This window comes from Mixophyes fleayi, chromosome 1 (assembly GCF_038048845.1).
Source record: "Mixophyes fleayi isolate aMixFle1 chromosome 1, aMixFle1.hap1, whole genome shotgun sequence".
Classification (NCBI taxonomy): domain Eukaryota; kingdom Metazoa; phylum Chordata; class Amphibia; order Anura; family Limnodynastidae; genus Mixophyes; species Mixophyes fleayi.
In genome coordinates, this window is record NC_134402.1 from 395,943,701 (window position 1) to 395,961,305 (window position 17,605).

General features: G+C 42.7%; 1 protein-coding gene across 5 annotated transcripts in view; it reads right to left on the reverse strand.

Moving 5' to 3' along the window:
- MCTP1 (multiple C2 and transmembrane domain containing 1) overlaps positions 1-17,605 on the reverse strand; it is a 663,759-nt gene that overhangs the window by 439,934 nt on the left and 206,220 nt on the right. For all 5 annotated transcript variants that reach the window (XM_075181055.1, XM_075181045.1, XM_075181079.1 and 2 more), the window contains one exon: positions 9,950-10,064. In XM_075181055.1, coding sequence (XP_075037156.1) covers positions 9,950-10,064 — 115 coding nt within the window. The remainder of the gene's footprint in view (positions 1-9,949; positions 10,065-17,605) is intronic.

Sequence of the window (17,605 nt, forward strand, 5' to 3'; positions counted from 1 at the left end):
CTTGCGGTGGCCCGCAAAATTGCTGGACACTTTCGGCATTCAGCCAGTGCCTACCGCAGACTAGAGGCACATCAGAAAAGCTTGAACCTGCCCTGCCATCACCTCAAACAAGAGGTTGTGACGCGCTGGAACTCCACCCTCTATATGCTGCAGAGGATGGAGGAGCAGCAAAAGGCCATTCAGGCCTACACAGCCACCTACGACATAGGCAAAGGAGTGGGGATGCGCCTGAGTCAAGCGCAGTGGAGACTGATTTCCGTGTTGTGCAAGGTTCTGCAGCCATTTGAACTTGCCACACGAGAAGTCAGTTCCGACACTGCCAGCTTGAGTCAGGTCATTCCCCTGATCAGGCTGTTGCAGAAGCAGCTGGAGAAAGTGAGGGAGGAGCTGGTAAGCCATTGCGATTACAGCAAGCATGTAGCTCTTGTGGATGTAGCCCTTCGTACGCTTTGCCAGGATCCGAGGGTGGTCACTCTTTTAAAGTCAGAGGAATACATTCTGGCCACCGTGCTCGATCCTCGGTTTAAAGCGTATGTTGTGTCTCTGTTTCCGGCGGACACAAATCTACAGCGGTGCAAAGACCTGCTGGTCAGGAGATTGTCCTCTGAAGAGGACCGTGACATGCCAACAGCTCCACCCTCATTTTCTTCCACATCTATGGCTGCGAGGAAAAAGCTCAGTTTTCCCAAAAGAGGCACTGGCGGGGATGCTGATAACATCTGGTCCGGACTGAAGGACCTGCCAACCATTGCAGACATGTCTACTCTCGCTGCATTGGATGCTGTCACAATAGAAAAAATTGTGGATGATTACTTTGCTGACACCATCCAAGTAGACATGTCAGACAGTCCATATTGTTACTGGCAGGAAAAAAAGGCAGTTTGGAAGCCCCTGTACAAACTGGCTCTATTTTACCTGAGTTGTCCCCCCTCCAGTGTGTACTCGGAAAGAGTTTTTAGTGCAGCGGGGAACCTGGTCAGTGAGCGGCGAAGGAGGTTGCTTCCTCACAACGTTGAAAAAATGATGTTTATAAAAATGAATAATCAATTCCTCAATGAAGTACAGCACTGCCCTCCAGATACTACAGAGGGACCTGTGGTTGTGGAGTCCAGCGGGGACGAATTGATAATGTGTGATGAGGAGGAAGTAGACACTGTAGGGGGAGAGGAATCAGAGGTTGAGGATGAGGACGACATCTTGCCTCAGTAGAGCCTGTTTAGTCTGTACAGGGAGAGATGAATAGCTTTTTTGGTGTGGGGGCCCAAACAAACCAATCATTTCAGTCAAAGTTGTTTGGTAGGCCCTGTCGCTGAAATGATTGGTTTGTTAAAGTGTGCATGTCCTATTTCAACAGCAGACCTCTCAACTGCAGCTCATCCCTCCTCTGCGGGGATAATGTCTCCTGTGCTCTGACACGTCACTCTGTGTACTCTCAGCCTCAGGATCTGACACTACAGCTACCATGCCTCTTGTAGCAGCCCTCACTCCAGGGCCTCTTCCATGTGCAGTGTCCCCCTCTCTCTTGGGTTCACTATAGTGGCATGGAGTTCTCCCCCTCATCCAGGGCACACATTCCTTGCCCTGGCTCAGTCACCACGCTCAGACTTCCAGGCAATGCTGGGGGAGCCTGGGAGCTTCCACCCCAGGTCCCCAGCTACAACTCTCCTCTCCTGTGTCTTCTCTCTCTTTCTGACACTTGAAAGATCGTGCCTTTAAATGAAAAAGTCAGTCTTGATTGCACGACTATGTGCAAGTGCAACAGGGACATTTTTTTGGGTTTACAAAGTCAAACAGTAACACTACGACCCTGTCTGTCTGGGGTCTGTCAATGACGAATTGTCTGGAGCATGTTTTGAGGAGGTATTGTGGCCCCGGTATCAAATTGGGTACCGGGGCCACCCCACTATGCAGTCCAGATACTTGTTTGGTGGAATTCCGACACGTGGAGGGTTTTTTAATTATATTGTGGCCTCGGTACCAAATTGTGTACCGGGGCCACCACACTACGCAGTCAAGATACTTGTTTGGTGGAATTCAGACCAGTTGAGGGTTTTATTATTATATTGTGTGGACCACTCTATCTATACCACACTACAACTCTATACCACTCTATTTCCTACTTTAATTCTATTTAATTCTATTTCCTACTTTAATTCTATTACTAATTAATTACCATAAAGAGGAACCAAAAAAACCAATTTTACCAAAAGTATAATATGACTTAGACTTACAAACACTACACTTGAAAGATCGTGCCTTTAAATGAAAAAGTCAGTCTTGATTGCACGACTATGTGCAAGTGCAACAGGGACATTTTTTTGGGTTTACAAAGTCAAACAATAACACTACGACCCTGTCTGTCTGGGGTCTGTCAATGACGAATTGTCTGGAGCATGTTTTGAGGAGGTATTGTGGCCCCGGTATCAAATTGGGTACCGGGGCCACCCCACTATGCAGTCCAGATACTTGTTTGGTGGAATTCTGACACGTGGAGGGTGTATTTATTTTATTGTGGCCCCGGTATCAAGTTGGGTACCGGGGCCACCCCACTACGCAGTCCAGATACTTGTTTGGTGGAATTCTGACACGTGGAGGGTGTATTTATTTTATTGTGGCCCCGGTATCAAGTTGGGTACCGGGGCCACCCCACTACGCAGTCCAGATACTTGTTTGGTGGAATTCTGACACGTGGAGGGTGTATTTATTTTATTGTGGCCCCGGTATCAAGTTGGGTACCGGGGCCACCCCACTACGCAGTCCAGATACTTGTTTGGTGGAATTCTGACACGTGGAGGGTGTATTTATTTTATTGTGGCCCCGGTATCAAGTTGGGTACCGGGGCCACCCCACTACGCAGTCCAGATACTTGTTTGGTGGAATTCTGACACGTGGAGGGTGTATTTATTTTATTGTGGCCCCGGTATCAAGTTGGGTACCGGGGCCACCCCACTACGCAGTCCAGATACTTGTTTGGTGGAATTCTGACACGTGGAGGGTGTATTTATTTTATTGTGGCCCCGGTACCAAATTGTGTACCGGGGCCACCACACTACGCAGTCAAGATAGATAGATGCGTATCATAGATAAAGTACATTCAGTGGTGTGGGGCAAATTGAAAAATATTCAAAATGCACTGACATTATCAAAAACAAGAGGTTGTCACATGCTAAAACTCCAACATGTATATGATGGAGAGGATGGAGGAGCAGCCGTATGTGTAGTGTAATGCAGACCTGTTGAAGGTTTTTTATATATTTTATTGTGGTGCCCAGTGCCCACTCCTCTACGCAGTCCAGGTACATTTATTGGTGCGAATCAAACAAGTTGATGGTTTTCTTATTATATATATTGTGGTGACCCACTCCTCTACGCAGTCCAGGTACATTTATTGGTGCGAATCAAACAAGTTGATGGTTTTCTTATTATATATATTGTGGTGACCCACTCCTCTACGCAGTCCAGGTACATTTATTGGTGCGATTCATAAAAGTTCAGGGTTTTTAATATATTGTGGTGACCCACTCCTCTACGCAGTCCAGGTACAATTATTGGTGCGAATCATAAAAGTTCAGGGTTTTTAATATATATTGTGGTGACCCACTCCTCTACGCAGTCCAGAAAGATACCTTGTTGCAACGTTTTGGACTAATAACTATATTGTGAGGTGTTCAGAATACACTGTAAATTAGTGGAAATGCTTGTTATTGAATGTTATTGAGGTTAATAATAGCCTAGGAGTGAAAATAAGCCCAAAAACTTGATTTTTAAACTTTTTATGTTTTTTTCAAAAAAAATCCGAATCCAATACCTTAAATCCGAACCGAGACCTTTCGTCAAGTGTTTTGCGAGACAAATCCGAACCTCAAAAATAACGAAAATCCGGATCCAAAACACAAAACACGAGACCTCAAAAGTCGCCGGTGCACATCCCTAATAAATATACAAAGGTCCAACATAGTTCTTGGCCGACAGGAGCTGCAGATTGTGACAGTACCCTTCCCCTTTAAGGGCGGATTCCAGACGCCCAAATTACCAGGGACTGTCAAAAAGGTTAAAGTCATAGTCAAAAGAATGCAGAGACCCCATAGTCCCCATCCTCTTCTTCTTTTTAGCTCTCTTTTTACGGCTCTTAGAGAAATGCTGGAAATGGAGTGAAGCAAAAGCCAATTTCATGGTTGGGGTAACTGGGGGTAAAGAAGATGATTGTGGAGAAGTGCTGGAGGTTGGATTGGTGAGTGGTGGTGCAAATTCTTCAACCACGGCATCCGTAAAAAGTTGTAAGCTTGAGAGAATGGGATCTCTGGTTTCAATAAGAGGATTTACCCATTCCAACGCTCTCCCTTTAAAATTGGATAGCAAGAAAAGTACCTGCTTATATTGGTTGTTCAAAAGTTTGGGTACGGAGGGAAAATAGTCTAAGCAGCACTTTACAAGTGCACAAAGTTGTCCTATGTCCCCATCGAAGGTAGGTGGTGGGGATTCAAAAACACAAGAGGAGTCAGCAGTCCTGGCGACTTCAGATGATGGGGTAATGGGAATGTTGGGGAGGGATTTGGACCGAGAACAAGGGTCCCCGACTGGGACGGCAGGAAGACTCACTAAATTTTCTTTAGAAGAAGTGAGAAAGTTTGGCTTGGGCTGACCAGATGTATCTGAGGACTCGGGCAGAAACACATTCATTGGCAATATCTCTGGAGTTGACTGGACAGACAGGGCCCTCTCTGGAGTTGACTGGAGGGAAAGGGCCCTCTGTGGAGTTGATTGAAGGGACAGGACTCTCTCTGGAGTTGACTGGAGGGACAGGGCCCTCTTTGGAGTGCACAATGTCTCCGGAGCAGGAGACAGAGGCTAGCACCTCGGAGCAGGAGACAGAGGCTGGCACCTCGGAGCAGGAGACAGAGGCTGGCACCTCAGAGCAGGAGACAGAGGCTGGCGGAATTAAACCGCATCCCAGGGAGCAGAACAGGCTGAAGTGTAGAAACAGGAGGCGCTGTGTAAACAAATCCGGAATGAGGAGGAGAGTAAACTGAAGACAGTTCTGTAGAATGTCGTGGTCTGCGGAGTGGATATTCTTGTATAAAATGTACATCTCTGGCACAGTAAAGACATAGTATATTGGTCCTTCTGCGCCATCGCTCTACTTTAGACAGGTGGGGGCGTGGAGCACCTAGGAACCTAGCGTTTGCTACACTGTGGATCCTAGTTGCTTGCAAACCTGTAGAAACATTATTGAGAGATGCTGCTTGCACAGATACATTTGGTTGTTCGCTGGGTGGATCCATTTCTGGGCAAAGGTATCTTGCTTCCACTTTCATACTGGGTACAGACTCTAGAGGATGTACTGCAGTGATGCCTTTCTCCATGGAAAAATAATTTGTTACTCCAGAACTGGTATTGGAGCAACAAGTACCTGGAACGGAGACTGGAAGTTGTTTAAGTACCTTGATAAGCAAAGAAGAGACTTGAGAAATTTGAGATCGAAGCTGGAGAATATCCACCTGGAGCACCAGGAAAAGGGAAATTTCGGGAAGGAAAAGTATTCATGGTCTCGGGACGTTGAAATATTGAGTTAATAAATCAGTAATCTGGAAATCCTCAAACGAGGGTGGAAAGCGTGCAACGGCAGGCTCAATTTTCGGCCTAGATCATACTGTCAGGATTCCCAATATAAAACCATGGAAAGAACGTAATGAATGAAGTGTATTAAACACCGGTTACAAAGGTTTCAAGATGCAGTACAGTAGGGTATGGCAGAAATGGCAAAAGAACTCAGTAAATAACATATGCAGAAGGCGATGGTTTGCAGGACTTTATCACGCAGTAGTGGAGATGATGCACTAGGTGTGACAGTCTGCGGAGCAAGGCACTGAAGATAACGGACACAGGATGCGATGATTATGATCTGCGGATAGATGTACTGGAGACTCAGAGAACAGGTAGCACTAATCTGCAGAGCGTTACCACAGGATAGTGGAGTAGACACAATGGCTGATATGATCTGCGGATAGATGTGCTGGAGACTCAGAGAACAGGTAGCAAACAGGAGCCAGGGAACAGGACATCTGAACAGGAGAGTAAACCTGAAGATCAATCAGGATAAGACATGAGAACAGGCAGAGCAACACAGGAAATGCAACAGATGATCTGGCCCAGGTTGCTGGTACAGGCAGGCACTTATAGGCCGGAGACAGGTGTTTAGGCTTCCAGGAATAACGAGGCAGCGTGGCAGATGAGAGAGCAGTCTGAGTACCACAGTGGCCCCTTTGGTGGAACATGGTACTATAGACAGGATACATCAATATACAAAGGTCCAACTAAGTTCCTGGCAGACAGGAGCTGCAGGATGCAGATTGTGACAATGGGTTGGGGTGCAGGAAGGGAGGAAAAGAAGAAGGGGGTATAGGCGGGGTGATCTCCACTTCAATGCCTAATGATATGTAAAGGATGAATAGTATGAAGTTAGGGTTTACATCAATCACAGTCAGTGTTTATCCAGTTGAGAGTTAGTTGCCGAATATCGGTACCTTGGGAGCACCAAGCAAGGAACCAGTTTAAATTAAAGAGAGGGTGGGCTGATTGGCTTTGTAGGAATAGTTACGGGGCCCAGACCTGAATAAAGATTTTCTCTCTGTCATGTAGGTGGTATGATTAGAAATGTGGGTGGGGGGAGGTCTCCCTGTTTCCAGGCAGATGAGGCACTTGGCAGAGTCTGATATAGTCCTAGTATATGGGAGGCAAGTTTGGCAGAGCCTTCTGCAAGTTTTTGACCACTGATGATTGACCTTCTTGTCTGACCCTAACTACTCTATTTTCATGTGAATTGGTCCTTCACCTCTGCTCTATGTTTTTGCCCCATTTCTGCTCCTGACTATTTTGTCTGTGATTTTACATCTTTGTATTGTACTGAATCTGATTCAACTGTCCAAGTCTCCCAATAATATATCTTCTTATATCTATATATCCAAAAGGTGGTGGCAGCACCGAACAAAATTACTTTCACTAACTGAAGAAGATAGCATAATAAACAGAAGACCACTTGTATATCTCCCCAGGTATCAGTGGAGTTCAATTGTACAGCCTGACATGACACAGCCTTTGCATGATTTAATAGGATCATTAAACACCAATATTAGGAATTGCTTTTCTGAGAAGCATATTTGTTTCTTGTTGTATTCTGTTTATCGGCTAATATATGCTTGATATGAATAGAATATCTCCGAGGGCCTTTGTGGTATACTCATGCTTCTCTGTTGATTGGCAGAGATTTATGACCTTGTTTTCTGGTTCCCAAATCATTATTTGTGGGGGCTGTTTCTTGGGAGCTGTTAACCTGATTATTCAAAAATTAAAGCATCTTTCATTGAAACATAATGTTTCAGTTTTATTTATTTTAACGGTTAGTATTAGTGTGTCTTATGCTCAGCATGGTCTCTCAACTACAGTACTTACCTTAAAATATATACTGTATAATGCTTAGAAAAGTAATCATCTGTTCAATGTGCGTGGTATACTGTCATTGTACGATGATGGTTGCGTGCAATCCTTCCTTGCATCCTTACCTACTAAATTTTAAGGAAATTTTATTTCATAGCTATAAGAGCAAGGCTATACAAATAAAGAATATGAATGTCACTGTGTAGACCTCTCTCTGATGGTCTGGTCTGATGACCATATGCAGTCCTTCACCCCGGCTGGCTGGCGGATTTAGGCAAGTACAGACCAGAGGAACCTCACAAACATGCGGACGTTTAACACAAGTTGTGTGGAGTGCAAACGGATGTTGCCATGCAAATAATAAGTTTGGGCGCAAGGTCATCACAGTTCAAATAAAATAAAACAAACATTATTGCTTATTCCGCCTGCACAATAAGCATGATGGTTACATTAGTAATCAGGTACTCTGCAAATGACTATCCTTTTATCACAGGGCACTCTCTCCTGCGCACCATCATCATCATCATCACCATTTTCACCATTTATTTATATAGCGCCACTGATTCCCCAGTGCTGTACAGAGAACAAACCCGAAAAATAGCAAATGTTGTTGAGTATTTAGTAGTAAGGGAAAATACTGGAATCGGGTAGTAAAATGTAGGGTAACAAGAAAAGGGGGGAAAAGCAGAGTCAAGGGGGAGAAGGGGATCATCATCATCATTTATTTATATAGCGCCACTAATTCCGCAGCGCTGTACAGAGAAATCACTCACATCAGTCCCTGCCCCATTGGGGCTTACAGTCTAAATTCCCTAACACACAGAAACGGACACACACACACACACACACACACACACACACACACACACACAGACTAGGGTCAATTTTGTTAGCAGCCAATTAACCTACCAGTATGTTTTTGGAGTGTGGGAGGAAACCAGAGCACCCAGAGGAAACCCACGCAAACACGAGGAGAACATACAAACTCCTCACAGATAAGGCCATGGTCGGGAATTGATCTCATGACCCCAGCGCTGTAAGGCAGAAGTGCTAACCAGTTAGCCACCGTGCTGCTCCAGTTCAGGGAGAAAAAGCAATCCCCAATGGGGTTGGTGCATAGTAATCTGAAGGCTGCCCAGACTAAGCAGAAGCAATGGTATGACCGCAGTGCTAGGGAGCGTATCTTTGAAGTGGGTCAGAAAATTCTGGTATTGGTCCCTATGCGACAGAATAAGTTACAGACCTAGGGTCCCTTCTTGGGGATAGCCACACTGCCTGGATGCAGCAACTCCCATACCCCTCATCTAATTATCGAAGATCAGAGATCAGTCCTTATAAGTAAACTAGTTATTGGTTATTAGAACAACTGATTAAAAACAGGCTATCCAGAGCAACCAGTGTATAACAATAGTGTATAACTTTATCTTACACCGATAAATGGTTATGGGAGATTAAAATATTAAAGAATGTGGACACACAGGGAAGGGATATTCAATACAGACCAAATTGCTCTATTAGAATGAGAGAGCTACTGATAATTTAATTATATAACCATATGTAGAAAATTATTTATATCAATTTAACACATTTACTGAATAAAGGAATACTAAAGAGTGCAATTATAAGAAGCAGAGTAACTCACAGATAGTCTGACTTGCTTGAATGGTATGATAGTGTTATCACAGTGTATTTCCATATAAGGTTCATTGGGGGGTATTCAATTGTTAGCGTTAACGGAAAAAACCGAGCGCTCAAAAAATCTTAGCGTTAATACGGTAATTACTCGCTGAAATTCCGCGAGTAAACTACCGTATTAACGCTTTTCTCGCGCAATATTACCGTATAAACGGTAATATTTTTTGAGCGCTCGTTTTTTTCCGTTAACGCTAACAATTGAATACCCCCCATTGAAGGTTAAAAATATTAATTATTAGAATATATAGGACAAAGAAATTAAATATACACTTAAATATCGGTGAAAAAATTACAGTTGCAATACTGAATTTTATTCACATTTTGTTTACACCTCTCTATCTTATACACTCTTCTTGTTATATTCTAGTTTTTTTTATTAGAATGTAAGAAAGTTAGATTATTGTAAATACATTTGTAAACGGTACCATAGTCAAGCTGCAAAGTGCACTTTGTAGCCCTGAAAGCTGTATAATGCTTACAGTGCCAGCAAAGCCAATTATCTCAGAACTGGATACTGTAAGTAATAATGTATATCAATAAAGATAGTGGCTGAAAAGTGATAGTACAACCTGGTCTTAGTGTATTGGCTGTGCTAATTCTGAAGTGTTTATTTAGCGTGCTGTTAAATTACTGTAGATAAGAGTTACGGTAATAGAGATTAAGTGCTCAGGGTGCAGAGTAAGCAAAAAGAGCAACTATTACACTTGGCAACCGTTAGAATAATTCTTATGACATTCTACATGACTTTTACTAATTAGAGGCCCATATAAACTGTTTCCATAAAATATGATTACAATTATCTCTTAATCACATACTGTACCTCCTCGATCACGAGCCGCCAAGTTGCTTCCTCTTTTCAATGTAACATCCAATTGGTACATTCCGAGATCAGGGTGTGAAAGATCTGCATTACTACTTCCCACAGTGTTGATTTTCTGGATAAAAACAAAACAAAGGATTTAATATACATGTAAAACAAATATACATTTTTAAACTAGTTATCAAAAAATACTGGTTGTAGAGACCAAACAGCCTGTATTGCAGTGATGGGCAACAGTGGGCTCTAGGGCCGCATGTGGCCCTCTGGGCCGTCCCCTACAGCCCCCAGCTTTATTGTCAGATTTATTTGTCATAACTTATAACACTTGTTTAAAATGCCAGCTGATATGTTATTACAGATACGTGTCTCTGTGATTAAATATATTGTTTTAACTTATTACTGAGATTAAGGTTAATGTGCAGCCTTTTGAAGGCTAGAGGCCGCATTATGTGGCCCCAGAAGTGTTTCAGGATGCCCATCACTGCTTTATTTTATTGTTTGGTACTATACACTTGTGGAAGTCAAATAATTGGATGAAGTAAATCAAATTGACTAATATTGTTTTACCGTGCGATTGCGATTAGTATGCCACGTGTTATGACACAATTGCATGGATTAATAACACACACATTTACATTCGCATTTACACTCGTAAATAACAGACACTTAATAAGGTTCCAATCCACATTTACTTATTAGTAAAATGTATTAGAGATTGTTTATACATAAATGATAATATATTAAAAGGTATCCAAGGCTCAGGATATAGGAAATGTATCATGTTTAGTGTCATTTTTATCTGCATACTACCATCTGGAATCCGCTACTTTTGGCTTTGCGATCGCTTCCTGCGATCGATGGTTATTGAATATAAAGTATTAATGTTCAAAATGACATTGTGTGGAAACTGGTTTAAATCAGTTTCTTAATTGCAATCCATTGTAGCATTACTACTTACATTACCTTCACCATAAAAATAAGATATTTATAAGTGTGTTCAGCAGTTGGGGGGCGAGATGGTCACACCTTATCAAAGGAATTCTTTGAATTAACCAATGACCAGCAGGCAACTGAAACATCATTAACCCTGAGCCAATGAAGACCCCTAGACGTGATGCTTGTGTACATCATTAGTTATATTTTCTATACTGAAACAGGATATAAGCAAACTGCTCCCCCAGCAAGCTCTCTTAGCCTGTCTACAGAGCAGACATGACTATCTTATCCTGGGCCTGGATGAAGCACTAGCAAAAATGTAATGTATTTGGTGTTTTTATACTTTCCTGCTCTATTGTAATATCTTTTATGCGTTATAGTGGCTTATTGTAAATCCTGCTATATTTTTGCAATGAAATATCTATGTGCTTTGAAACCACAATAGTAGCATTGGACAATGTTTTATTGGTAAGCGATAAAATGAATACACTATAAACCCAAAACATTGTGTTTGCATTACATGGGTTTAGAGGTGTGCTTGTATGAATGGGCAGTGCAGGGTAAGTAACAATTTATTTTTCTGTGGCAGGATTGCTTAAATTAATTTTTAAGCCACAATGCACAGCACAGTACAATAAGACATATGTTCTATCTGTATTTAAGGACTATAAACATTTTTCCATTCATGTTATTTTGTTCCATTGGACATAAAATACTGATTGCGTCATTTTAACATTTGTAACAAAAATAACAAATTTGAAAGTCCTATCATGTACAGTAGTTGTCTTCTGCCTTTCATCACAGCTAGCAATGTCATACAAATGGTAGGAGCAATTTAATTGAGTAAATATCTCTATTTCCCCTGTAATATACCTCAACTCCTCTATTTCCCCTGTCTCTCAACTTCGCTGCCTCGGCGTCACCCTGGACTCCTCTCTCTCCTTTGCCCCTCATATCCTCTCTCTTGCTAAGTCTTGCCGCTTCCAGCTGCGCAACATCGCACGCATTCGGCCCTTCCTCTGCCAAGATGCCACTAAAGCTCTTGTCCACTCTCTTATTATCTCCCGCTTGGACTACTGTAACCTCCTTCTTACTGGCCTCCCCCACTCTCATCTCGCTCCCCTTCGCTCCGTACTCAATGCTGCCGCTCGGCTCCTTTTCCTTTCTCGCCACTCCTCTTCTGTCTCCCCCCTCTACCAATCCCTCCACTGGCTCCCCATCCCCTACAGAATCGTGTTCAAGCTCCTTAACCCTTACTTTCAAGGCCCTCTCCAACTCCACTGCTCCCTACATCTCCAACCTAATCTCCATTCACGCTCCATCCCGCCCTCTGCGTTCTGCTAACGACCGCCGCCTCTCTTCCCCCCTGATTACCTCCTCCCATGCTCGCATTCAAGACTTCTCCCGTGCTGCCCCCCTCCACTGGAACCAGCTCCCCCGCTCCATCAGAACTTCCCCCAACTTGTCCAGCTTCAAACGGGCCTTAAAAACCCACCTCTTCCTTAAAGCCCTCCAGTCCCCCACCTAATTGACCTAGTTGACCTAATTGACCTCCTCCCAGTCTCCCCTACCCCCCTTCCACTTCTGTCCCCCTCTTACCTCCCTCCTTTTCATTCTCCTCTCCCCCCTCTCCGTCTCTGCCTCCGTTCTCCCCATTCTCTCCTCCCACCATTGCGTCTCTGTCCGTCCTACCCTCCCCTTAGATTGTACGCTCCTTCGAGCAGGGCCTCCTCTCCTTCTGTTCTCCCCCACCTTAACTCTGCTCTCCAGCTCCATGTCTCTTCCGTGAGGTCCTCCTGCCCTTCTACCCCCCTCTCTACCCCGCTGGGGGCTCTCACCTCTTATCTAGCTGTACATTGAGCTTCTGAGTTACTGTGCTTTTTGTTAACTGTACCGTGCTATCTCACCCTGTATCGCGTTTCTGTCTGTCCCTGTACGGCGCTACGGATACCTAGTAGCACGTTATAAATAAAAATTTATAATAATAATAATAATAATAAATAGAGGATGCGATACAGACAAAACAGATATGTTTTATATTTGTTGGCTTCTTACATGATAGGATCTCAGTACAAAAGATTATCATTGCAAGAATTTCTGCATTTTAGTCCCTTTGTGTTTGACATTTTCATATTTGGAATTTATTTTGTGATGACTTCAACTCTTTGAAAGAATAGAGAAATAAATTGTATTGGCTGTGTTTTGGGAATTTGTGCTTACTAATTTTTTGAACACGATTTTAATTTAGTTCCAAATCCTCTGCTGCAGATTTCCTTGTCTTCCAGGTAAATCGTCTCTTAGACTATGTATACACTGGAGGTTGTTCAGCCAATTATCGAGCCAATCACCCGATAAACGACCGCTCGGCCACATATTGCATTAATGTGTATAATCACACAATGAACAACAATTGTTCCAAAGTGCCAATTGTCGTTTCATTTCATACTGTCTAATAATCTCGCTACAATCACCTTCCGTACAGTAGTGTATGCACTCACGAGTCATGGTCTATTCAGCCGATATCAGCAATGAACATGTCTTGGTGACTTAAATGTAGAGAGTGCTGTAGATGCAATAGTTTGTTTGGTCGTTCTGAGACTTAAAATTTTGTTTCAGAGTCACAGAAGCTAACGAAATTCGTAAGGACATGTGGATAGCTATATAAGAAGGTTGTTATAATCAGTGTGACAGTAATGAATGATTGAGTGATGTGGCTGGATCACTTATAAATAACTCATTGTATAAATTTATTTAAAGGAAACAGCGCTCTGCCTGCTACCCAGTGTGACAGGCTTAGGGGATCCATCCACAGCAACCCTGGTCTATAGGAAGAGGTCAGGAGTACCAGCTAAGGTGCACCAGCAAGGGGGTACACTAGCAGTGAGAATTACCCAGAAGGAACACGGTTCTGGATGCCGTTAAGGAGTCCAGTATTGGCAGCATTGTAAGCCCCTCCTAGTATGGCGAGGGCGCAATTGGGATAAAGAAAGAGAACGGTGGCAAAGTAAGCCCAGCTGGTTCCTAGTAAGAACAGACAGGGTGGCATAGACAACCCATCCTGTCACAAGTGACTATTGTGCTGTCATTCTCTAACCGACTGGAGGACTAGATGAAGAGCCCAGATTTGAAGATAAATTATGTCAGTGTGTACGCATGAATCACCCAAGCAATCGGACCTTCAGTCGTTAGTAAAATTGTTGTAGATAACACGTTGGTCTGAAAATTCTTCAGTGTGTACCTAGCTTTAACAATGACCTCTCTGAAGCAGTTGTCAGCATGACCCTACCCTATTGCTTACCGTCTACTAGAACAGTAAAAATAAATTACATTATGAAAAGGACACAAGACAACAACTGTACCATGGAGACCTTTGTCAAAGAACAGTTTAGTTGAAACAATTTTCAATAATTTTTGTTCTGGTTGGGTTGGAAAATGCTCAGTAAATTTTCATTGAGGGTTGGAAATACCATTTAATAACATAGGATACAAAATAACTAGCTGTGTTTACTCTGCAGGTCATTTACAAGTGTGCAGGATACACTGCAGAGTACTGGTGCACCTTACTGTTAGTGGCAGCCCAGTTTGGGACGAAATGTTTTGGTTTTTTTCTTTCTGACACTTTTTGTCTCCTTATTACCCTACACACACTGCCTTAGGGGTGTAGGTAGAGCACTAGTGCTTTCAGCGCTGGGCTGGGTATTCCTAGAGGGGGGCCCCACACAGTTTTTTTTGTGGACCCCACTGCCTAGGGAATTCACTCCTGCCGCGTATACCCCTGCTATAGTGCCACCTATCCCGGCTGGATGGCCTAGTGCTGGTTATAGTGAAATTGAGGGGTTCCCACGATTTTTTCCCCCCAATTTCAGCATTATCCCAGCAGGACTAGGGTTAATACTGGTTAGAGGGGAGGACCCCACATTTTTTTTTTTATAAATATCTATTTTTCTACACAGTAAAGAGCCAACAGGTCGGCCTGCTCTAATGCAGCATGATCCGCCGGCACCACACAGGAGCTGCAGGTACATACGTACCTGTATGCACCTGCAGCTCCTGTGTAGTAGGGGAGGGACAGTGTAGCCCTGCCCCTAATTGAACAGGTCACGGACCTTGTGATCCGTGGCTTGATAAATTCGGGCACACGTAAAGCCGGGATACAGGCGACATATTCTGAGCACAAGTTACGTGTCCTAATGAATCAGGCCCGTAATGTTAACAAGTGACTTCATCGGGATGGCATGATAACATTCCTTAGTTATATTACAGACAAATTTGGAGACATGAATGGACTTTCTGTGGAGTTTGGATCTGATGAACAAATGGCCAAAATGGATGGAGCTGGTGTACTGCATAGTTTTGAAAATATTCAAAAGATCTGTGTTCATGACTGTTCATGTTCATGACTCATCCTAAATTATCTACACTAAAATGTCATACTATACATGTCCTTGTGACTAAAATAATTATTATACCTTAACAATTTCAGCAATAAATTGTGTAGCCAAGAAGAACCTTATCTAATATGTATATTAGAATTCGATTTATATGTGATAAATGATTATCTGGCAAATAGAGCTCCATTCAGACTGGTTGTAAAACACAAATCATCTTTCCACAAAGATCAATTTCACTATTAAATATACCCTTTAATGTGGGCTACAGCTTATGTTGTACTAAAGCGAAGGTTTGCTCAACATTTTAATTGCAATCCATTGTAGCATTACTACTTACATTACCTTCACCATAAAAATAAGATATTTGTAAGTTATTTTCTATCTCATGTTGCCTTATAATAATAGGAGAGGTATACACACATATACATTACACTCATTTTTCATCTATAAAGTGACTGAACCTACAGAATTTTCGTCCTTGCTTTGTACTATATTATGTGTTTTCTTTTTACCTTCTTTAGTGCTTTACTTTATCTCCTTACTATATTCTTGTTTTGTTTTTCACACAGATGCACATTAATATCAGGAAAATAGCAGAAAATTAGGACAAAACCAAAAATAAATGCAGTTTTAAAAAAGAAATAAAAAAGTGCTACTTCACCATACATGTTTTGTTGTTAGTGGATTGCATCAAAAACCAAGAAAAAAAAAAGCTTGTGTGTGGAGGTCTTAGAGTTATATTACTCGGTTTATTGCATTTGTAAAATCGAGACAAAAATTCCTCCTCTCAGTCTGCTCAAACTCTGATCTGTCAAAGCCCAAAATTAAGTTGGTGACGCCCCCAAATCAGAAAGCTATGTCCCTCATTGAAGATCTGGATTGTCTAGTGAAAATGACAGTTAGTGGGATTGAGTTAACCACTGAGCTGCCCCCCAGCATCCAACTCACTTTGGATCCGTTCAGCCAGACATGGGTTCATCATCATCCTCCCCATTTATTTATATAGCGCCACTGATTCCGCAGTGCTGTACAGAGAACTTACTCACATCAGTCCCTGCCTCATTGGAGCTTACAGTCTAAATTCCCTAACATAAATACACACAGAAAGAGAGAGAGAGACTAGGGTAAATTTTGATAGCAGTCAATTAACCTACCAGTATGTTTTTGGATTGTGGGCGGAAACTGGAGCACCCAGAGGAAACCCACGCAAACACGGGGAGAACATACAAACTCCACACAGATCAAGCCATGGTCGGGAATTAAACTCATGACCACAGCCCACATCCACCTGAGAGTCTTGGGAGTAGTGGTCAGGGTATGCCCAGAACATTACAGGACTCTTGTCAGAGAGGGACCTTGCCTGGGAGCCATGGGAGTAGTGGGTAGCTTATGCCCAGATCATCACAGGTCTCAGCACCCATCCATCAATATCGCCCCAGCAAGGCTGTTGCACCATATATTACATTCAAGATCCAGTGCTGTCAAGAGCTAGTCCCTTCTGCAACCCGTAGTGAGCTGGTAATTAAACACTCTAATAGCTGTCTTTGCCTTAACATGCCTAGATTCCCAGGTTTGATAACCCACAAAGGCCTATACTTTCCCATCTTACATTACTGTAACTACCTACATCTGGTCTCATCCATGTCTCTCACACCCAGTCCTACAAAATACTCATGTGTGAACACCCCCCCCCCCCTTCCTCCTCAAGATTGTACGCTTGTAAAATCAGGGCCCTCTTTCCCCTCTGGTCTCATGTCTGTTTCCTGTCTTGTCCATTTTGTAAGTAACCTGTTCGTCATGCTCTTATAAATGAGCCCAAGCTGGCCATCCATCCCCTATCCTCTCTCTCATGTTCATTTGGTCTTATCCGATTCATAAGTAAATTGTTCCCTGTATTCCTTTCTGTATAACATAAATGCACCAAATATGGCTGTACCCCCCCCCCCCCTCCCTCTGCATGCTCCTGTGTCTAACTGCATCTTCTGTACAGGTTTTGTATCATGTGTTTCAATTGTAAAGTGCCTTGAGTCCTATTTGGAGAAAATCACTACAAAATTGAAATGATTATTATTTATTACTGTATATGTTTTTGGCACTGGCTGTTCACAATGTGTTTTGCACTTTTTAAATTGTGCCATTAATATTCTGATGCTGCACAACATTTTGGGGACTAGAGATGACTTGAAATCTTTCCCAAAGACAATTGCTTTAGACTTAGAAGAATTAGGGAATGGAAGGGACACCAGTGACAATGACAGACAGATTTCTCATGACAACTGAAGTACAGTAACTACACTGACAAGAAAGTATTAAGATGTGCATATATCTG